This window comes from Poecilia mexicana, unplaced genomic scaffold, assembly GCF_051168715.1.
Source record: "Poecilia mexicana isolate PSO_F unplaced genomic scaffold, ASM5116871v1 scaffold_11, whole genome shotgun sequence".
Taxonomy (NCBI): domain Eukaryota; kingdom Metazoa; phylum Chordata; class Actinopteri; order Cyprinodontiformes; family Poeciliidae; genus Poecilia; species Poecilia mexicana.
The window spans coordinates 25,903,426-25,927,060 of record NW_028263380.1 but is presented as its reverse complement, the minus strand read 5'-3'; the positions used below and the strand labels follow the sequence as shown (position 1 = coordinate 25,927,060).

Below are 23,635 nucleotides of genomic sequence, written 5' to 3'. Positions count from 1 at the left end.
GTGTTTCAGACATTTTTCGTTCATTATCGGTTATTTCTGACCCGGTCCGTGTGATCCGCTCCGGTTCTGTTTGGATCTGGTGTTTGTTCTTCTCCTTTTATGGGCTTGTGCTGCAGGATCTCCTCTTTGCTCCTGCAGGAGAAACGGCTTTATTTCCACACTGCAAAGATACAAAGTCCTGCCAAGTTTTTGTATCTAGTTTCTAGTGAAAATAAGACAAACTAACATAAAGTAACTTTTTAACAAGATGTAGAAGCTTGTTTACATAAATAATTCCTTGTACTGGTTTTCAGTAAGCATTAAATTAGACTGCATGATAAATGAAAGAAGCTCACAAATAAGGGCCTTTGTAGATAGAAAGAATGAGAGTGTCGTCTTCTCTGTGACACAGAACCGGACCTAAAGCTGCTTTAAATTTCTCGTCATTATGTAACCATAGAAACCATATTCACTGTGTGAGTTTCTGGGGGATCAGAACTGGTTCTGTTGGACCTTTAGCTGCTTGTTAAAGATAACAGAAGAACTGCTGGAGGACGAGAGTCAAAGTGCAATCAGATGAGACATTTTGGCTCTGGGCTCCGGTTCGGCACCAAAGGGAGACCCGAGGTGACGCAACGGGCCGGATCAATAATTCTGATCGGTAATCAGGACAGTGGGTGCTGCAGGGACAGGAGGAGATGGCGGTCAGAGAGGACGGGTCCAGACCTGATGGTAGCTCATCAGATTGAATCAGATCAGATTCTCTGTTTACTGAAACTGTTTAATGAGAAGAAACCGAGGCGGGGCTAAACCTACGGAAGAACAACAGAGGAAAAATACTTACCGTTACAAACTTTATTCACTGGTCCACTGAATAAAACATCATCCATCATTTTATCCTTCATTTCATACATCCTTCTGTAATTTTATCCATCTCTCCCTCCCTCTCCCTCTCTCTCTCTTTCTCTCTCTCTCTCTGGTTTTTGCATCTCTGATCTCTGCAGATATTTTTTACTTCCAGCTCATCTAGTGAATATTTTGTTCTAATCTTCAGAAACCTTCTATAGAAAGTTCTGGGTGCTGCTGAAATGGATCCCAGTAAACGATGGAGGCTTGACAGGAAACGGTACTGGAATCATCTGTGTTGACCCAATCAGCAGCTGTACCATCTGGCTAATTAGCACATCATTAAGCAGCTGTGTGATCATTTTCATCCTACAGCAATCAAAACATTTCATTAATGTACCAGAATTATGTTGTAAAGAAGCAGCTACATCATGGTTGGAAATAAAACTCGCTGGTCTCATGTATGAATCTTTTAACCAAGGAGGATTTCTGTTTGGTTTTTGAGGCGTTGCTGGGGGTTGCAGATGTTGGGTTTTGGGCTCAGTGTTCTGGATGAGCTGGGGTTTCATTCTGGTGTGGTTCTGGTCTTATTTTACGCATCACAGGAAATGAAACCTGGCTGGCGATCGTGTCAGGGTGTGGAGCGTTACGCGCTGCTGGCTCATGTTGTGGTAAATGGTTTACACTTTCTTTGAAATTACTGTGCTGAGTAACAGTCATTCAGGGTTCAGCTGATTAATATAAGTATTTATATATATTTAGCCAATTAAAGCCTTTATTCAGTTGAAACTTATTCAGTTAATGTTATCAGATTTTCAATTCATGTAAAGACAGAAATTCTAAGAAAATTTCAAGTGTCAAACTCTTGGAAACATTTGGCCCCAACGTCTAACAATAAGCTGACCGAGCATCCTCACCCTAACAGAGACCACATTTGTTTTACGGAAAGTTTTTACTTGTTTATTTTGATTTTAGTTCATTCTGATTTGTGTTTAAAACTGTAATATATAGAGATGTAAGATCAATTTATAATGTTTCTTGGGCCTTCCTGTCTGCTGGGTCTTTCTATTTACGCGTTTCTGATGACATCTGCTAACAGCAATGGATAAGAAGCCGCTTCTCCCGAGTGACAACTTCTGCTTCCAAACGATCGGAAAAAATAATCTTCAGTTGCAGCTACGGCTTGGCGATTTGGCTGAAAAATTTATCACAATATATTGATAATAACTGATTAATTTATTGTTTAAATATCTGAAATACAGCCTAGCTGGTGGGATGAGCTTTCCTGTTTATCCAGCTTTCACTCCGCACCGTTTTAAGCAGTTATGAGGCATGGTGGTGAAACTTTAAAACTGCTGCTGCGCAAGTTACTCTACAGGTTGTTGCTAGGCAACCAGAGAGAGAGAGTGAGTTGAGTTAGAGGGTTTTCCTCTGCCTACATCTCCCAGCATGCTATGCAGTTCTGGATCATAGGTCATTGAAATTATTGAATTATTGGACAAATTTTCTACTGACATCGCATGTCTATAATATTATATACTATTATTGATTCATTGTCCTGTCCTGCTCTGACTAGCACTCTGAACATCCCTCCCACTCAGATTGGTAATCTAATCACAGACGGGAAGATGACGGAGGGAGATTAGAGGTGAAAACTGGAAGCGAAGGAGGGAGAGAGGGATGAGCGCGTCCCAAAGTATTAGAGGCGTTAGCGCCGCCGGGTATTTTTAGTCCCTAGGAGACGGGAAAGGATTCACTCAGGCAGGAATACAGAGATCACCTGGAAGAAAGGAAAGCTTGGAGAGGAAGGTGTTGTTGTCTGACCTGGTCAGCTGTTGCTTTGCCTGGACCAAATCCAATCTGCTGGGAAAATCAGGACGTTATTTAAAAATCAGCTTTTATAGACAACAAACCTACTTTCTAGGACCTCTTCATTTTTTGGGGGGGATGAGCTGAACCTGTGTCCTCTCCAGCTTTGATTAACTCATGATAAGGACGAAGTCCGTCTCAGATTACAGGCTTTTCCCCTCAGAAACCACAGAGATAACCCCAGGAGAAACGCTTCAGGACCTTCAGAGATGTGAAAACCAGCAGCTGTAAAGGAAACGAAGGAAAGCAAATGATCTGAGTCTGGATTGTGTCAGCTCTATTAGGAGGAGTTTGTGTTGCAGAGCGAGGAAGCCGTTCATTTGAGCGCCTGATCTGAGGAGGATTACATCATCTGTTTGGTTTCACTTCAAACCCCCTGATGTGAAAATGTGGATTTACTGGAAAAGCGGGAAGCATTCTGGGCAACAAGTGCAGAAACAGAAGGGATTTGACAGCAAGAAAGCGGAGCAAAGATAGACGGAGAGCAAGTGTCAGAGCGGAGAGGAAGTAGAGCCGCTGTGGGGGTTTTACCGGGGGAGGAGCCTCTCCTCACTTTGACACTCACACGTGGGACAGCAACTGCTGCTGGAACCGTGAAGGGGCAGAAAACGGCGACAAGCCGGACGGGTCGGCATGGCGGCTGCCACAGGGGTCCAGGACGGCTGAGAACCGACGGATCAAACCGCAACAGAGGAAGAGGAGAGGCGGCGTTCCTTCAAACTGGTCCTACCTGCCTTCACTTCACCCTGACGTCTGGCTGCTATAATTATCCGACTCCTGCTGTGGATTATGCTGCAGCGGAGAGCCTGATCCGGGCCGGGCAGCATGTGGACCGACTACAGGAGCGAGAGCCACCTGAACGCTCACCTGTACTCGCTCATGTGCTGTGCAGGTCAGTGCGTTCCTGCGGCGTGTCTGTTTGCAGAGCGGCTCCGTGTGTCTGAGCCGATCTGGAGCAATCACGGCGGCTCTGGGAGTGTGTGTTGTTGTGGTTCCACCGCGTGAGGTGGGTGTGTTCATGCCAACAAAGCTCTGCTGTGTGGATGAATCAGAGGCTGACACTCATGTCCCCTCTCATCTTTAGATAAACCTGATCAAATTATCTCTACCCTCGTTCAATGGTTTCTGGTTTCTGATGGTTTCTCTCCCCAAAACTGATGGTTTTAACTCGTCTGAAAGTTTCTAAACCTGATCCGATTGTTTTTACCCCTAAATAGATGGTCTCTCGCTCTGATATGATGGTTTCTAGCCTCACACTGATAGTATCTGGATCTGAATTAATGGTTACTAGCCCTGATCTGATTATTTCTAAACCCAAATTGATGATATTCAACCCTTATCTAAAGGTTTTTAACCCTGATTTGATTGTTGCTTTACCCTCATACTTACGGTTTTTAACCCCAGCATTTTGGCTTCTAGCCCCAAACTAATAGTTAACCCTGATCTGGTGGTTTATAAAGCTGATCTGATGGTTTTTAGAGCTGATCTGATGGTTTCTAACCCTAATCAGCTGTTTTCTAACCCCTGATTGGTGCAGAAGTTTTGACTTGTTCAGCATGTGAATCTGAAGTATTTCCTCCTGCTGAACTGACTCAGCTTGACCGACAGGTTTGGGAATCGAGGCGTGTTACAGGGCTGAGCACATTTTGCAAGAGCGTGTTGAAATATTTGCTCTTCCCCTCTGAGTAAACCCCTCTGCGCTCTGTCGGTGCGTGTTCGTGCTGCACGGTCCGCTTCTGATTTCTGGAAACGATTCCAGCTTTTGGAGCTCGACAGATGAAGTCGTTGGCTGTGTTGAGCAAATATTTGTGTGTTTTCCCTGTTAGTGTGAAGGAGAAAGACAAGATGTTTCAAGGAGGAAGTGACAGTCTCCTCACCATGGCAACTGTACACAGCAGGCAGCTGATTGGCTGGAAACAGATCTGCTGAAATGACTGGAGGGAAAAACCATCCATCAGACTCAATCTTCATTATTTAATCTCATCATTTCTGCTCCTCTTCAAGCTTTTTTTAATTATAAATGGTATTTGGAGGGTTGACAAGTGGAGACGGATATGAGCAGAGGAAAGATAACAAAACAGTGGCTAAACATCAGCCTCTATTCCTGGCTCTGCTACCTCACTCTGGCCTCCGTCTGGGTGGAGACGAGAGCCTGGAGTTAACCTCAACCAACAACAGAAAAACTGGGATTTTTTTTAAGGTTTGATGTAGTGCAAGTAAAACCTCTTACAATCAGAAAAGTTGTGGAAACATATAAAACAGAAGGCCAGCCAGTACTAAAACCACTCTTCTGTTTTTTGCCAAAAACGGATAAATTGGGAACATGAATCACTCTGGATCTGAACAAAACATTAATCCTGGTTTTTATAGCCAGGTGAGGAGACAAGTTAATCATAACAATGGGATCTGGGAGAATTTTCAGCTCTTTGGTTCTCTAAGTATGTTTAACTATGTCAGTCAAGTTAAAATCAGTTAATCAGGAACACTTTTACCAGAACGTCTGGCTACGTTTAAACACATCACTTCTGGACTAAGACTTTTGCACAGCTCAACACTTTAAATGAAAAATCTGATCAATGACATAATTTAACTCAAACATTCTTTATTTACCCCAAAAGGAAATAAAAGGTCATAGCTCGTTTCATACAGGTATCTTCAGAGTCGCTGTGGGCAGGAAGGATCTCCAGTAGCAGTCAGTCTTGCAACCAATCTGAAGAGGCCTCTGACTGAAGACTTTTGCTATGCGACAGTCTCATGTCTGTTTATGGAAAGCTAACAGCTCGACATCCAATAATCCACAGTAACATGTCCTGGATAACACCATCAGTTGTTTAGCTCTGCTGATCCACCTCATTTGCTTTTGACGCTTCTTTAAGTCTTTGTATGTCCACTGATTAGAAAGCAAATCAGAGGGAGTTTGAAGTAGAGGATAAGATCCTGCAGCCATCCTCCTCTGAGTGACATGGAATAATCTGACTGGGTTGTTTTAGAGACTTAAAGTTCATCTATTTATTTTTAAATATTTCCTGTTTCCCATTGTGATGGATGGAAGAGATGATTTAACTTCCTCCTTCTCTATTCACCTCCTCTGGGGTCACAGTTCAGACGTTGTTTGAGCTTTTGTGATGCTAATCAGCTGCTCTAAAATCTAAAAACGATACACTGTTGGCACGGTTACGCATTATAAATGTCTGAACTGTAGCTGTAAATCTTGTTTTTCTGTATTTGATGATGTAATTAATTACCCTCCATCCTGTGTTTCTCTCTCAGATGAGCGGGACCGGGTGCAGAAGAAAACCTTCACCAAGTGGGTCAACAAGCATCTCATTAAGGTAGGTTCTAATGAGTCAGCTGGTCGCTTGGGTGGATTTTAAATTTTGATTTCAGTTTTTAGGGTCAGAAATAAATCTGAGCTACTTTCTAAAGGCGTCTTTCTACTGCACTACGGGTCGGGCTGAACAGAACTTTAGGCATCAGTTATTACATGTGGTGTACCTCAGGGACGAACCCTTCGTCCCCTTCTTTTACATTTACTGCCCTCTCTCTCAGTTTAACGTCCGGACTTTGACTAGATCATTGCAACACAGTGATTTATTTCTTTTTCAGTCATCTTCTATCAGATAAGCTGCATTTTTTGAGGTTTAGCCTGAGTTTCAGCAGAGTTAGGGTTAGCGGTTGTGTGCTAACCCATCATCATGATTTTAGAGTAGATCCACAGACGGGTCTCTTTCTAACTGTCCTGCCTTGACCTTTGCTCACCAAGGATGTTTTCCCACCTGATGGTCTTTCAGTTTTGTTTTGATTGGGGAACAAAACTGCAATATTTTTAATTTTCAGCTCCTGTGGTTTTCTTTCACACCACACTGCTAAAAACAATTCAAACTCTCTGATAAACCTGTTCCCCTCCTGGCCTGAGGGGGCGCTGCTTCATGAACCACTGAAGGAAGCAACACGAAAACCTCAGAAGAGGACACTGAGAGCAACTTCCTTTGACATGTGAACAGAAATGGAGAGGCATCAGATGTTAGCGGCTACAGGCAGACCCAGAGACATTTCTCCCACTAGGACTAGACTCTCACGCTTGTTTTGCTTGTGTTTACCCAGAATGCCCTGCGCTGTAGTCTGTTATTTGATTGATCCAATCAGAGCCCAGTGAGAACAAAGTGGCAGCCGTTCCCTGTGGGAAGGAGACATTGATTATCAAAGGAAAACGTAGCTTTCCTTTTAGGACGGCGCCAGGAAGATTTTGTCTCCATTTGATAGGATGATAGCCATCTGACAGCCGACTATGACAAATGATGGATTATCACAAAACCCTGCAAAGTTCATGACCTGGAAGAATTCAGCTGTTGATGTGAAACTGCTGATAAATAAGCCATGCATGTGGTGTCGTTGCTTATGTCTCATTATGTGGTTGCATCAAACCCAATAGAGACATGAGACAAAAACAGGAGCGACCGACTTCATGAGCCGTCGCATTAAAACATGTATTTAAACACAGCAACATCCATGGCGACGTCCAGTGAAACTGAGTTGAAATCTGAATGATTACTGCTGGACTGTAAGCAAACCGTTTATCAGGGTTAGTTGGTTGTTGCTCATCTTCAAGTTTTTCCTTTAAATAGAGATAAATATGGAAAAATCATTCCAGGGTTTCCTCTACATGTAACTGATCGTGCCGCACTGCTAGAGGGAAATTAAAGCCACCTTCAGAATAAAGTCTTTTTTAAAAATGGATGCTAAAACTCTGTAAAACATGTAGATACAAAAATAGACATATATGACATAGCCTATATTTGAACAGCTGTTTTAACCATAATCAAAGTTTGAAATGAATTTAAATATGATGACGCGTTAAAATGTACTTTATTTTGAAAAACAGACAGCTCCTGCCTGCTTGGCTGCAGCCGGTTACCGTTTGTGCACCACTTTCAGGATTGAAGAAAAACTAGACGGGATAGTCAGAAGCAAAGGGAAAGAAATAAAATAAGGAAGGTTACGTTGAATGCATGTTTAGGTGAGGCCTGTGAAAATGACCCTAAAGTTAACGTATGTTTTATTTGAACCACAGTAACGTAGTTAATTCACTGTCACCACTTTAAAAAAAAATCAGAGGAAACCCTGCATTTATCATCAGTTTGGGATCATTTTTTGACAAGGTCAGAATGCACTCGTAAAAAACGTCCTCTATTTTTAAATTTCAGACTCGTAATCATGACTGAAAAGAAACATGGAGGTGATTTACCTTGTTCCTTCTCCTCAACTCGAACATTCCCTTCTCTCCATTGAGTCCAGTCACTTCACGTGTAGCAGCGCCAGGAGAATTCTGGGTATTTCTGTCACATGACCCGATGAGGGCGCGTCCGTCTGACCCCATAACTCTGGAGCAACTGTCATCACAGCGGGCCGGTCCAGCCCTGTAACGCAACCCAGAATCTGCTGGCAGAGCTGGACGGACCGCTGTTTGGAAATCTGGGTCAGGGATGGAAGATGAGAGAGAAATCAGCTTCATTTCTGGATTTATTCTTCCGTCAGCCTCAGGTTATGAATTCATGTCACAGCAACTTTGAAAAGCTTTGAGTTTATTAGGTTTTTCAATTAAGCTAAAATCACAGGTTGTTAAGAAACTAAGTAGTTTGGACAAGGCCAAAAACGATTAATTGAATTAATCTGATTAATTGTGAAACTCGATAATAATTGTCAACTAATTTATTATTTGATTAATCGTTAACTGGAGTAAACTGACTTTAAAAAATAACCAGAGCAGAAACCAAGCCAACACTGCAGAAAAAGTAAAAACATTTTGTATTTAAGACTTAAATAAACTTTCTTTGTCTGTAAATCTGTTCTACCAGAAACTCCTCAAGTGACAGATTTAAAAAAATCTCCTAATAAGCAGATTTTGCAATCCAACTATTAGTTGGTTAATCCCAGAAAACCAGATGAGCCCTTCACTGTATTGATGTCAAGTCAAGCAGAAAGGCCTGAGCTTTTCATATTGTTGAAATTATTTTCTGAGTTGCAGATGAATCCTTTGCTCTGAAGGGTCAAGTCTTCACTAAAGTAATAGTATTACATTTTAGGCAATAAAATGTTTACTTTTTCCCTATAAAAAATAAATGTATTAGCATCTTTTAATGTATTGATTATATTGTATTAAAAAAAGATCAAGTGGTTTTAAATGAAGAATCTGAACATTTTGTTACTTGATCAGTCTTCAGAATAATCAGTCGAGTAATTGATTACTAAAGTAATTGTTTGTTGCTAACTTAGTTTGGAGATTTTTCTGATATTTAATTCAAACTTTGCAGCTGTGACAAATAAAACTAAAGGTATTGTGGTGCAGAAAACTGAACGATTGCAGGTTTATCTGGGCAGCCAGTTTAACGATGCAGCAAACAAAAAGAATCATGTTAAAGTTTCTTTATCGCCTCTTTAAGAGCGTGGTGAGAAAATGTTTGATTCCTAAAGCTGATCATATTTACATCCTGTACATTCTGCTGCTTGTTGCTCTAATCTGTCAGTTCTTAGAGTGGAAACCAGCAGCTTCTCAGCAAGAATGGAAAAACAAATCGAGACATAAAGCATAGAAATACTGAAGGAGTAAAATCAGAGAAAGAAAAGGGAAAACAAAGCAGTGAGTGGTGTCTGTCCTCAGCTTCCCACAGCATGACATCACTGCTCCAAGTTTCCTGTTTGCTTTGTGTCTGCAGTCTGGAATGCTGTGGCTGCTCAGGTGTGCAGGGAGTCAACAGGTGTGTTTATACAGCGCTGAACAAACAGCAGCTACCTGCAGGCATGCAGGAACCCACTCTGACCCTGCAGGGTGATAAACAGGGAGCCCATGTTGCAGACCGGACGGCGCAGCTTTTAGGACAACTATTTATTTCTAAATAAGGCTATCTTTAAAATGTTACCATGTGTACTACACAGCTGCAGTTTTCATTCATCACTTCAGATTATTATGCAGTATTAGAAATATGTAATTTAATAAATAAATAAATCACATTTTAAAATAAGAAAATGAACATTTTATTGCCTAAAATGCAACAACAGAATTCCTTTAGTGAAAACTTAATTATTCAAAGCAAAGGATCCGTCTGCAGATTAAATGCATACATCCAACATCAACATGAGAAAAGCTCAGCCCGTTCTGCTGGTTTGGCATCAATACACCTGATCTGTTTATTTTTTTATTAACCAACTAAAAATCAGTTATCAAAAAGTGTTTAATACGAGATTTTTTTAATCAAAATATCAACCAGGTGAAACTAAAACTGCCACTTGAGGATTTTTGGGTTGAACATATTTAGAGAGTTTTACTTTTTTTAAATGCAAAATGTTTATATTTATAACAGTTTTATCTTAATTTCTGTCCTGAATGTGCTATTCTTTCAGCAAATGGGATTTTTCAGTCTGCATACTCCTGGTAACGATTAATTGATCACTACATTAGTTGCTTATGTCAACTAATTTGTATGTTTTATACACAGAGCATAAAGCATACATTTTAAATTTAGCTTTTTGTGCAGAAAGTCAGTTGAAAGATTTTCCCGGAAATTTGCAGAAAGCAGCTGCAGAAATGTAAACAATCTGATTCAGTACTTGAGCTAAAGTAGTAAGCTCATTGTTTGGTTTGTCGGGATCAGTTGCCGTCTCCCACGGCAACCCGCTGTGGGTTGAGAGGTCGTCCCAGGGCAAGCCGGCCTTCCTGATCAGCTTAGCTGACCGTTTCCTCTCAGCTGATAGGCTGCAGCTCCTGCAGACCCATGTCCAGACCTGGGACACTCATGACCTTCAGGTCACACCCTGACCTTCAGGTCAAACCCTGACCTTCAGACGGCAACAAAAAGCAAATTAAAACATGAAAAATGTCTGAATTCTACATGAAAGGCCAAATATACTGCTTTTATTTTGAAGGGAAGTTCTATTTGTGCCCCAGTGCATTAATAATAATAATAATAATAATAATAATAATAATAATAATGCAGAGGACAAATGGAGGGATGAAATAATGACATGTTGAGCTTCAAGCTAACATTTGATTAAAAGCCTAAATTTGGAAAATGTTATTTACAGATATTTTATACACTAAATAATAAAACTTCTCTTTCTGAAGTTAAATCAGAATCAACTTTTCTTGTTTTAGGTATTTTACAATTACTAAAATGATTTTAATTTTCTAAATGTCAGAAAACGTAGTGAGAATTTAAGCAGGATGTTAATTTACTTTAACCGGATTTGTTTGGATTGTTTCAATGTAATGAATATATTATATACCGTATTTGTTATTCCTAATGGATCAATGATTTACTGATCTGTATAATTTAAATGTAGCTAAATTAGCTGCAGATCCTCCAATTATATTTATACAACATTATTGAAACTTTGGTATTCTTAGTTAAATTAGTGTTATGTTCTCGGCCCAGTCAGCTGTGTAGGGTAGGAGAGACATTTCAAAACATAAAATGTTATGTTTTAGTTCACTTTGTCCGTACTGTAGTGTCTATATTATTTATATGCCATAATAATGAATTGAAACAGTATTTTTTTTAGTTCATTTGTATTGCTTTTATCTCCAACGTGCTGGAAAAGTTTAAAAACTTGCCTTTAAAATGCTTGAACTTCTCTGTTTGAAAATGGTTTGAACCCTGAATAAAACTCCCAGTTAGTTTGACTGGAAACCAGACACTCTGCCCCAGTAAAACCCAGTTAGATAACAAGGTTTCCTCATTTCCAGGCAGCTTCTCTTCTTCCTGTCCTCTAATTGACAGCCAGTCCAGAAGCAGCTGATCCACAGAAACAGAGATGATGATGATGACACACAGAGAAGAGAATCAGCCTGTAACATTTCTGCTGCTTCATCATATTTATCACATAATGATGTCAGAGCAACATTTCAACTTTGTCCTGTGAATCTGCTGCCCTCTGCTGGTCATGTGAGGCATTGCACGTTATTGTTTTAAAGCCAGACTTCTTCCTTGCTCTGCTGAATACAAAGTAGAAAATAAAAACATTATTGGCGTTTGCAGGACTTTCTCTCTGCCTTGGTGCTTCTTTCCAGATAATTTCTAGTTCCCAACTTCAAACTTTTTAAAAATTAAACAGTAATTCTATCAATTATTCTGCTGATTAATCAATTAATCAGGTAAAAAAAAAGGCATATTGTGCAGATTTTTCATTTAACCACGTAAGCATATTTTGTACAGGATTGAAACTATATACAGAATGCAAATAAACAATCCAATTTATTTTTTAAAAAGAAAATAAACATTTTATTGGCTAAAATGTAATAACAGCATTCCTTTTGTGAGCGATGAATCATTTATGTCGAAGGATGCATCTGCAGCTAAGAAATACTTCAAACATCAAGATGTGAAAAGTTCAGGTTTTTATGCTTTGACTTGATCTGGTGATTTTTTAAAATTAAAGTCATTAATTATTAGATATTTACAGACAAAGATTTTTTTATCTTAAATGCAGACTGTATATATCTTTGAACAGCTGTGGGTTAATTACTGCTCTAATTAATTTTTGTTTAAGCAAATGACCTTTTTTGAGTCTGGGTTCTCCAGTTAACTATTAATCGATTTCTAAATTAGTGGACAATTACTTGAATAGTCGATGAATCATGATTAATCGGTTTAGCCCTTTCTGTTTCTTTGATGTTTCTGTTTTTATATCTTATAAAGTTATTTAATTAGGTCAGGTTTAGCTGCTGAGTCACTGTGAAAAGCCGCCTCCTCCCTCCGTTTGACATTGACGAGAGGCCACAGCTGGTGCCTCATCTGTTGGCATGGCAACCGCCTCCAGCAGCGGCGGCTCAGATAGCCGAGTAACCTTTCTGTGTCTCTGTCGCCCAGGTGAGGAAGCACATCACAGACCTGTATGAAGACCTGAGGGACGGACACAACCTCATCTCCCTGCTGGAGGTCCTCTCTGGAGTCACTCTGGTAGGAAAACACAACTTCATTTTTCTACTTATTAGCTCCTGCAAGGCTCTGCTGGAGAAAAGCTGTGGCTTAAAAATGAGTTTGGTGCTGGTGCAGGACGGGTGACGGCTCGGTTTTAATCATGCAGACGAACACGGACTGACTGCTGACTGTGTTCCTCCAGAGGGACGGATCCACATAACAGAACCTGACAGTTTCAGATCAGAGTGGCGGGGCGATGTGGCTTAGAAACAAAACACATCATCAGATCTGTCATTAGCAACTTTTTATTTTTCTAAACAGAAGGTACTAATGACAGAAAATATATTCATGAAGCTACTTTTACTTCTTCATCCTTTCTGTAAGTTGTATGATGGAGTATTACTGCCAGTCTGTGAGGATTTTAGTTTAATTATGAGAAAATGATCATAATATTAGCAGAATATAGATGCAACTTTACCAATAAGGGAGAAAAATCTGTTTTAATAGAAAAAAGCTTCGATAGTTCGAGATCTGATGTGACCACCTGAGTCTGCCTGGTTTTTCTTCAAAATAACATAATTTGATGCTGATGTTTCACCTTGTTTATAAAATCAATACCAAAGCTCAACATTCCTCATTTAAGTTTTTATTATGGTTTTGTATTGAAGTTTTCAGAAAAATTTTTACTTCATTTTCCAAATATTATGATTTTATTCTGGTAATACTATAACATTGTTCTTGCATTATTTCAACTTTATTATTATTGTCTTCTAACTACGACTGTAGTCTTGTAATCTGAACTATGGGAAACGAGAGGAGTGCATTGGTGCACAAAATAATAATAAATAAATCACTTTCTAAAACTTAAATCTTCAAAAACCAAACATTTGATTAACTGATTTATCTCCTGACCCAAACTGAGATCTCAAGGTCAGAATCCGTCATCAGATCATCTGTTGCACCTTTCATCTTTCCTCTGTTCTGTTTATTTCCATTCCCGTTACCGTAGCAACAGAAGGGTGGCTTCGCCCCTAAAAGGGCAATTGTCTCTCGAGCGCCGCCTCTCATCTTGCTCAGACGAGAGGAGGAGGAAGATGATGAAGAGGAGGATGAGGAAGGAGCTCAGGGAGTACGTGCCGATCAGTTCCACCCTCCGCCCTGCAGGGGGAGCTGTGGGGTTGCATGAGCGTGCCGTGGCACAGGTCCAACTAAACCGGGCTGCACATGACTGAGATCTGCATGAATCACATGACGAACAGTGGTGGCTCCATGGGGTGGATACGGGGGGCCATGGCCCCCTCTAAAAATGATGACCTCCTGAGAAAATCATGTTCATGTCATAGAGAGACATACAGTCACCTTCCTGAATGAAGGCATAAATACAAGACACTAATAATTAACATTTTAATCTGCATTTTAGCCCTCAAATTTCTAAAACGAGCCAAAAAAAAATTAATAAGATTAGCAAAATGAACAGTAAACTGTTGGCAAGATTGACATGGCAAGATTAGACAAATGAAACTGGAAAAACTAAAACTATTTAATTAAATGACATAAGAGTTGACAAAGCAGCACAAAAATGTAATAAATAAAATTTGACCAAATTGTATCAACAAAAATATGATGTTCAACAAAAATGGAGAAAAAGCAACATTTTTACTCTTATTCTTCCTGTTTATTAATCCTGAGTGAACTCACATCTGCATCCTGCACTCCACTCAAGTTTGTGTGATTTTCTTCTTTCTCCTTTAACTAAAATTTAACCAACACTTTATCCAGGATGATGGAAAAGTTTGCCGACAGACGATGAAGGCGAACAGAGTGAAAGTTTGCCGTTTAAAAGCCAGTTTTTAACATCCAGTTGTGAAGACGGTGCCCCCTGGAGGATTGTTTAATCGTTTTGACTCCACAGCATGGACTTTAATCACTTTAATTGTACTTTGAAATGTTTTTTTTTCTCATGTGTGGTCTGTTTCGTTTCAGCCCAGAGAAAAAGGACGGATGAGATTTCATCGACTGCAGAATGTCCAGATAGCGTTGGACTTCCTCAAACAGAGACAGGTAACGGTTCTCAACATGGCCGCTGTTTGCCAACATTTACAAAAAAATAAAACCTTTGAATTCAGTTTCAGAATCCAGTCTTATGGGGTTCATTCATGCCAATACTTATGAGGAATTTGATTAACTGTCTTTAAAATTTTCCTCCTCATTTGCATCTTTTAGCTGAATCTGTTTGCAGAAAGGTTTCAGAAGAAAATGTTAAGGTGAACTATATGTATCAAACAAACTGGCTGCAAAAAAGGAAAACAACACTGCAGGAAATTTACAACCAGCACTGTTTATTTATTTACTTTTTGCTTAAAATCTTTAAGAAAGTTGGACATTTGGCACACAAAATCAACCCTGAACATCTCAGGAAAAATCTAACCCCACCGGGAGTCACGGTGTAGGCCATATCATGATGGGGCTGAAACGATTATTTGTATTAATTATGATTAATCGGTTATCGACATAACCGTAAACTAATTTGGTAATTGATTAATCGTTAACTGGAGCATACCCACTCAAAAAAAGGTCATTTGTTGAAGGAAAGATGCAGTAAGAGCTGCTTTGTAAATATCCTGATCAGTCAGAAATCTGCAGTCGATGCAGCCCTCATCTTTAGTTTTATTCTTTTCCTCTGATTACAGCTGGCTTTGTTTTGCATAATCAGAGCAGTTGGATCAGAACCAGCAGTTTAAACTGCCAGGGTTCAATCAGAATATTATTCTGTTTTTTATTGATCTGTTTTTTTGTTGTATTTTAGGTCAAACTGGTGAATATCCGGAACGATGACATCACTGATGGGAACCCGAAGCTGACGTTGGGACTCATCTGGACCATCATCCTCCACTTCCAGGTCTGAGCTGCTAACATGGAGCCTCTGGTTAAATCTTATTTCTGGAATGAAATGCTGTGTTTTGGAGAAACATGATGGAAAATGTCAAAGTCTGAAATAGCCTGTGATCATCTTTTAAGGTTTTCTGAATGACAGCAGCAAGAAAGTCTGGATGTTTGGAGGATTTAGGAGTTCTCTTGATTAGTTTCTAATTATTATATATAGATTTTACTGCTGGTCGGTGGTTCTGGATACAGGAGCTTCCTGCTGTGTTTGTCATCTGGTTGAGAGGAAGAAACGATTCACTGGCATCTGCTGCTGATTTTTCTGCTCCTTTCAGAGAAAACATGTGACTTCCAGTCAGACGTGTGATTGGACAGTGATGTACTGAATAAAACTGCAGCGGTTCCTCTTCATCCCACACTGCAAAAACACAAAATCTTACCAAGAATTTTTGATGTTGTTTATAGTTGAAACATCAGTTCACTTGAAATAAGACAAAACTAACTTACAAGTAACTTTTAAGCAACATATAGGAGCTTGATTCAAGTCAATAATTGTTGGACATTTTAAAAAAGTAAGTTGGCCTTAGATACACTAATCACAGGTTGGAAATTTTGTCTTGACAGAATTATTTAATCCCAAATATTGCATGTATTTTTTTTGTTGTGAGACTTTTATGTCGGGGTAAACTTTGAGTCACACTCAGACATCTGCATTACGCTCTGACTCGAGACGGTTGAGGCTAACGCTAACTAGCTGCTAATATGCACTTGCTAGCTTTTTCATAATGGTGTAGAGGGGGGCATTATAGCTACCAAAAAACTCGGAAATCTTGAGATTCTTCTCAGAAAATTTCAAGCCAAAATAAGGAAATTTGAGTTTGAAAAGAAAAAAAAAATTGCTAGTAAAAAGTCAGACTTTGAAACTCAGAAATGTCCTTATTTTTCTAGAAACTTTCTGAGACTTTTAGAGGAAATTTACTGTCTACAATTGCCCTAATATGGCGTCCAACATTTCTGCTTTTATCATGAGTTTCTAAAAATGAATCTCCAGTTGGCTGGACAACATTCAGACTTTTCAATGGAGATGCAGGTTTTAAATTTCCGTCATAAGGTTTTTAAAAAGTCTTACATTTGCGTTGGTGAAAGCTGCAGAACCCCTGATCTTTCCTCATTTCTCCTGTAAAATCTGCCGGGTTCTGGTTCTGGTTCTAGTTCTGGTTCCAGGTGAGATGAGGAGGCCTTGATCAGAGCTGCAGGAAGAGTTAAAAATAAAGATGTAGAGCAGACGCTGCTCTGGATTTGGGCTCCAGCTGCTTGGAGGTCGAGGTGATTGATGCGTGAAGCTGCTGCTGCTGCTGGTCTGGAGGTTTCGCTGGTTTTTCTCGTTTCCCTGCCGTTTTGTGACGCTGCAAATGACTGCAGATACTCATCATCACTCTCGGTCATGTGATGCGACACTTGGCAAGGTGATGCTGCCATCTGGTTACTACGGAAACCGCCGTATAGCTGCTGCTCCGGGGCATGACTCAGCAGTTCGATGAAGAGATTAAAGGAGACTTAATGGTGATGATGGAGGATCACAGGACGAGTTCAGAACCAAAACATTACAAAGAAATATTCTCTACTTTTGTTCTTTTAGTCAACCTCATGCTCAGGTTGCTGGTTCAAATCCTGGAATAGAAACCTTCATCATCTGGACCCTCAGCAGAAACCAAATCGTAGTTTTGATCTGTTTGTCCTGTTATATACAACTCAGCCTGCAGTTACTCTGCATCGCCACAAGGTGTCACCATTTAGGTGAGCATGTCAGCCTCCTCCAGCCCTGCTGCCCTGTGGCTGCCTCTGATTGGCCGGTCAGGCTGTTTGTTATTAAATCCCTCCAATCAGCTGCTAAGCTGGATGTTATTGTAAATGATTTCAAATACATTAAAGACATTTGCTTTTGTGTCAGAGGGGAAATTTTTTAGATGTTTAAAACCAAGCTAAGCAAAATGCAAATATATGAAATATGTTCCAAGCCCCATTATTAAGGAATGAATATATGAAAACAACATAATTTCAATCAGATTACAAATATTTTATTATTTTATGCCTCTCAAATGTTATAAAAATAACTTTTTTTCAGCATTATAGGATAAAGATTTTACTGTTCCACATATAAATGATTTAACCAATCCAGTCTGGTTCCTGTGGAGCTGGAAATTTGAAAAAATATAAAAATGTTTACATTTATAGAGCTTAAATAACAAGTTTATCACATTCTGTGCTCATATTGGAGTGACTCCAATATGAGCTCCATCAGTTTGATTCCTTGGTCCTTTTTTTAGCAGAACTATCAAGATCTTCAGGTTTCTTAGCTGCAAGTGTGCAATTACTATCAATGTTAGACGCACAAGAAAAATATGTTTGGAAAGTCAAGCAGAGAGACATTGAAGTTGGGAATTAGATCCTGCAGCCATGTTGCTTTAAATGAAGTAATAATATTCCGAGTGGAGTCTTTTGAAGCTCATCCGATCTGTTTGCCATAGATCTCCATATCGTCTGTTCTGATGGATGGAAGAGATGGCTTCATCTTCCTCCTCCTCGCTCTGCATCCTCCTTCTCAGCTCCTCTGGGATTTGGAGTTGTAGTTCAGGTGTTATTTGATGTTTTGACATGCTAATCAGCTGCTCCCAGTTGTAAAAAACAAAAAACCTTCTTTCCCTGCCCTACATCCAGTCTCTACACATCTTTACTCAGCACAGGATCACATCATGGAGCTGATGGTGGGTGGGAACCCTACAGAGGATTAAAGCTGGCGTGTGTGAGGGTGGAGTCCGGCCTCAGGCCATTTTAGATGGATTATATGGCCATAAATCCTGGAATAATTTAGATACTGGTTTATTGTTTGAAACTGTCAAAATATTGTCTTCAAACACTAAGATGACTCCAGTTTCCAAGCACAAAAATCTAATTTTGCAGTTTTACGTCGTCTGGTGTAAGGCTGAAATGATTAATCAGTTATTGAAATAGTCTTCAACTACTTTAGCATTTGATTAATTGTTAACTGCAGAATACAGACTTAAAAGAGGCTAATTACTAAAAGAACAACACACTTAGAGCAGTAATTAAGCTAAAACTGTACAAAAAATATATGCATTTTGCATTTAAGATAAAAAAAAAAACAAACACTAAATGAATGCACTTATCACATTTTAGGGGAAATGTTTTTATTTTATTTTAGGGGGATCAAATTAAATGCTTATTTTGCATATTTTAATGTATTTCTAATGTAGCATAAAAAGGCTTACGTGGTTCAATAAAAAATCTTCAGAATATGTAAAGTTTTAATGCGATTAGTTGATTAATTGTAATTTCAGTGAATAATCAATTAATAATTTTTAGTTGCAGCTCTACTCTGGTGTTTCAAAAAGCAGATTAATGAAGATGCTTTATGCCAAACCGCTCCAGAACTGCACATTACTATAATTGTGCATTAATTGATTGAAACATTTATCCTCAGTTTGCCGTTTTCCCTCTGTCGTTCAGGGAAGCTTTTGGGTCAAGTGTGTGTTTGTAGCACAGAAAGCTGTTCCCTAACAGCTGAGAGAGAGAAGAAAGAGAGAGAGGGGTGAGTGATGAGGAAGCGGATTGGTGGAGGAGGAGAGCCAGAGGATGGGAGGGGTGGGCTGGTGAGAGATCGAGCAGAGGAGAGAGTGAAGCTGCAGCAGCCAGCAGATAAAAGCTTTTTCTCTCCGTCTGCTGGCGTCTGCGAGCCGCGGATAAAACCGAGCCGTGCAGCCGGCAGAGGGAGCGGCGGATCTGGTCCGCCTGCCGCCGGTTCGCCAGGCCTCAAACCACAAATAGGGACAGATCTGAGCTGATCGGAGGGACCGCCCAACAACGCAGAAACACTCGGTGCCGTTCCAGCCTCCAGCGTATCAATCGGATTGGCTTCTCTGAAGGTTTCGTTTCAGCCGGAGACACCTCGCGTCTTTGTTTCTGGGAGGACGCAATGTTTTAGGCTCCTCTGCGGTCCTACGTGATGCTCTGGACTATCCTTCACCGGACTCTGAATCTTTTTGGCTCTGCTCCAGATTCGCTGCACATCTGCACAAGAAGAAGCTAACTGATGACCAGAACTGCTTTCTGTTTCGACTTCCCAGCCTCGGAGTCCAGAGGCCTGTTCCTAATTAGGAAAAAACAGACTTGAGGAGTTAAGGAGACTGTGGACATGTTTTCGACATACTGATCCAAGTCCTGCCCTCGTCCTGCAAACTGTGGGGTTTTCCAGCTGTTGCATCGTCGCACTGCACCACCTGATGAGGAGACGGGGCTCCTGAGTTCCAAAGGGCTTCTGGCAAAATGACAACTTTAAACCTCAGGGAATGAGATGGAGTGGAAAGTCTTGTGATCCCAGCTTTTCAGAACTGCAAAGTCATATTCAGACTTTTTATTGCCACCATACTGAGGATAAAAACATGTGTCAGAAGAGCCAAATCATCACAGGAGAAATCTCCTGAACGGTCCGGATTAGACGTGAGGAGCGGTGGAAATCAGACTGAGTCTTTAGTAAGCTGTCAGAGTATTGGCTGGACTTCCTGCAATCTGTTGCAGCATTGGCTGATGGCTCCCTCTGTCACACACATCCAGACTGCAGGACGTGCAGCAGGAATACCATGGGAAGACTCTGTATACTGATCTCTCTTCTTCTCTGCTGCATTAACATTACCACAGCGTGGTCTGTGGATCATTAATTCATGAGCTTAGATAGAGCTCTTGGATCCCTTCATTCTGGTTCTGTTGATTGGAATGAAATGGGAGCAGATCAGAAGGTTTTTCTCACCTTGGGATATAGCTGTCTTCAATTTTCCTGGGACTTTTAATGATTGATGGAAGATGAGACTAGAAAACAAGTTGACATTGGCTGTGTATTGAAGGCGGGACGGCTGGAGAATCCCAGATGGGATGAAAACGACTCTGATGTGTTGCCTTAGACTAGCTGCCAATAAATCCGAGTCCTAAGCTGAACTGGGCTGATTTCCACCTGTCTCCTTTCACAGGACAAACGGACTGGAGAATATTCTTCCTGGATTGATATTTTGGAAGGTAGCGAAGTAAAAACCAGCCTCTCGTTCAACACTTTGCTTCATTCAGAGGGTCTGGGCTCTCGGCTATTGAGCGACAGTTGCTTTCTTCGAGGTGCAACTGTTGCTCTGAAGTTTTCATCTTTTGCCTGTGACGTATGTAACGTGCCAGTTCAACGCAGTGAAGCTTACCAAGAAGTGCCGAGCTGAACGAGATGGCTGTCAATGGTGATTCAATATTTGGAAGCTTGGCCAACATTCACTTCCCTTGCTGCCATTGCTAAAACTACAAACGGTGCAGAAAATCATTCACAAGTCCTTCTGTTTGCTGACTGGCCCCGTTGAATCCAACTCAGTGGGAGAAAGCCTGGAGATTTGAATCAAGAGGATTAGCGCAGGAAGGCAATGGCCAGACCTTAGAGGTTGATCTTTCAGCTTCGCTTTTCGCTGCCTTCATTCTTCCCCAGGGCATCACCAGAGACATGGGGAATTCAATGGGTTGCGTTCGGCCTCTTCGGGAGGGTGATCCAGACGGCGCACCGACCCTGACACCAAAGAAACGTCTTCGCTTCAGACGTAAGCAGAAGGGCAATAAGAACCGGAGGGCTGGGGAGGAGAAACACACTCGGGTCCATGAGTCCGACGAGGTCGACCAGGTGAAGGAGAAAAATCCTGAAGGTGTGGAGTGCAGCAGAACAGTGCCTGAATCCCATTTAAGTCATTCCAGAACCGATCCACACAGCAATACTTTGTCTCCCGGCTCTATGGGCGGACTGTTGAGCAGCCGAATACTTGAAGCGACTCCCAAGCCCAGTCCAGCCTGGAGAGGAGTCTTCTGCCTTCCTGGGGAGGAAGACACGGTCAGCGCCATCATCGACGTCTCCAGCATCCCGAGCCAAACCACAGCCACCACCCCGGTCAACACGGCGCCTGCCCTGGGCAGTACCACTCCAGGAGGAGGCAGGGTCTGCCGGGTTAGGGAGAAAGTTCAAGGCATTCTGGAAAAACCTTGGATACACAAAAGGGAAGAGGAGAAGGAGAAAGTGAGTAAGGATGGAGGGGGAAACAGGCCAGAGGCGGTAGTAAAGGAGCATAAAGGTGTAGTCCACATCCGAGAGGTGGATGGGAAGCTCTGCGTGGTGCGGACAGTCTACCCCAGCGATCTGGGCTCCCCGCTGCGGAAGGACAACGAGGTGGATGTTCATAAAGAACCTCCGGCACCATCACCCGCCACAGGAAACATCCTGAAAGTTCAGCTGGTAGAACCAGCAGGTGATTCTCCAACATCTTCCGGCCATTTGCACATCCAGGACGCCATGAAAACTTCGTCTCTTTTCGAGTCGGGCTACTCCAGCGATCTTCCTCTGACATCTCCGGAAACGGCAGGTACCACTCCCAGTCAGATGGACTGGGGAGGCCTGACCAGCAGCTCATCTGAGAAACTGGACTCTACCCTGGAGAGTCCGCTGGTGCCGCAGAAACTGGCGGCTTCAAAGCACCTGCCGCAGGTTTGTACAAAGGTAACCAAATCAAACCGTCCAACGTTTGTAGAACTAACATCTTGGGTCAAATTTTAAACCTGAATTTGATAGAAAACTACAGACCAGTAAACTCCTGTCTATTCGTGGGTTAGTTTTGTGGATTCCCTATTACTATTGTGTATTTTTTGTAGGTCACTTGAGATAAAATTTACTTTTGGAAGCTGAAATAATGAGGCGCAAAGCTACTTCACATGCTATTGGCTGACATTGGCTGACATGTGCAAAGCAGCCAATCCTGCACTGCCATTCATTTTCCTTGATGCTGATTGGCTGTAGCGCCAAGATCTGAGAAAGACTGAAAGTTAGCTTCAGCTGTAGCGCTAAGACCCTTTCCACAGAGTGTTTTAATGTTTCTTAAGGTAGATTTGGTATTCAAACTATTAAAATAGCCATTTTTAGAGGGAAACTCAAATATTTTAGCCTTTTGTTGGCATCTGTGGTCCCTACCCACTACTGAAGATCTGCTGTGAAACTTATAGCTTTATTTAATATAGATTTTGCTTTTTTGCAGTGAAATCCAACGTTTGCTGAATAATTATCCAACCTCGAATGAAAAACTTTGCAAAGTGGTTTTTTTTGTCTCATATGAAGTGTACCAAGATATTTACACTAAAACTTGGACCTAAAATACTTGGTGAGATTTTGTGTTTTTACAGTGAATAACTTCAATAGTTGGATTAGTCAGCATAAAAACAATATTTAGAAATAGCTTCAGTGTTTCTCCTTTCCTGTTTTGATTCTCTGAATCTGACCACAGATATTTATTCCCAAGTATTCCCAAGAAAGAGGAATAATTTAGTTCCTGGACCTTATTCTCCAAACCCCTGGTCTCTGGTGTTTGGAGGACCTTTTGCAGCTCTTTTTGTTTGTCTCTGGTTTGTTTTCGCGGTTTCATCGTCGTAATATGTGCAGCCTGTTGCAGCAGTGGTCATGTCGGTTTTCAGCTCTTATCGGATTTGGAGGACATTCATCTTCAGTCGGTTCTTTCCGCCTTTGTTGTTATGGCCTAATCAACACGGCCCAGCCAGTCCCTCCATCCTCCTTTTTCCCTTCGTCTCTCCACACACGCACGCACGCTCTGGACCCCACACCGTAATATAAACAAGTACACACATACACGCGCACGCACACACACACACACACACACACACACACACTGCTGACGTCTTAAGGAGTGTGAGAGGCAGAAAGGACGGTTGAGTGTTTTGGAGAAAGGTCAGTGGCTGTAATGACGGGGCTTACTTTCTCCTGTAAGTTGAAACTAATCGTTTACTACAAATTTAAACCGACTGGAGGAAAAGGTCACTTACAGTAGAAGTAAACAGTATAAAGTAGTGGTGGAGCTCGGTTAAAATTGAGTTAATCTCAGGGTCTGCTATTAATTAATCAAAGTAATTGCATTTTAATTGACATAATAAGCAACATTTTCTGTTATAAACCCCTTTTCGCTGCTAAATTAGCTGCTAAATTTATCAATAAAATGCTATTTTAGGCTTGAACAGCTTTTAGCACAACTTGAACACACCAATAGTCTTTT

At 41.0% G+C, this 23,635-nt stretch overlaps 1 protein-coding gene across 11 annotated transcripts in view; it reads left to right on the top strand.

Annotated features, from left to right (window-relative positions):
- Positions 1-23,635, top strand: part of macf1a (microtubule actin crosslinking factor 1a) — a 209,887-nt gene that overhangs the window by 67,428 nt on the left and 118,824 nt on the right. For 10 of the 11 annotated variants that reach the window (XM_088010500.1, XM_088010494.1, XM_088010493.1 and 7 more), the window contains 4 exons: positions 5,965-6,026; positions 12,558-12,647; positions 14,592-14,669; positions 15,415-15,507. In XM_088010500.1, coding sequence (XP_087866626.1) covers positions 5,965-6,026; positions 12,558-12,647; positions 14,592-14,669; positions 15,415-15,507 — 323 coding nt within the window. Of the gene's footprint in view, positions 1-2,734; positions 3,587-5,964; positions 6,027-12,557; positions 12,648-14,591; positions 14,670-15,414; positions 15,508-23,635 lie in introns of those variants that run through there. The other variant, XM_088010497.1, reaches the window with a different exon arrangement.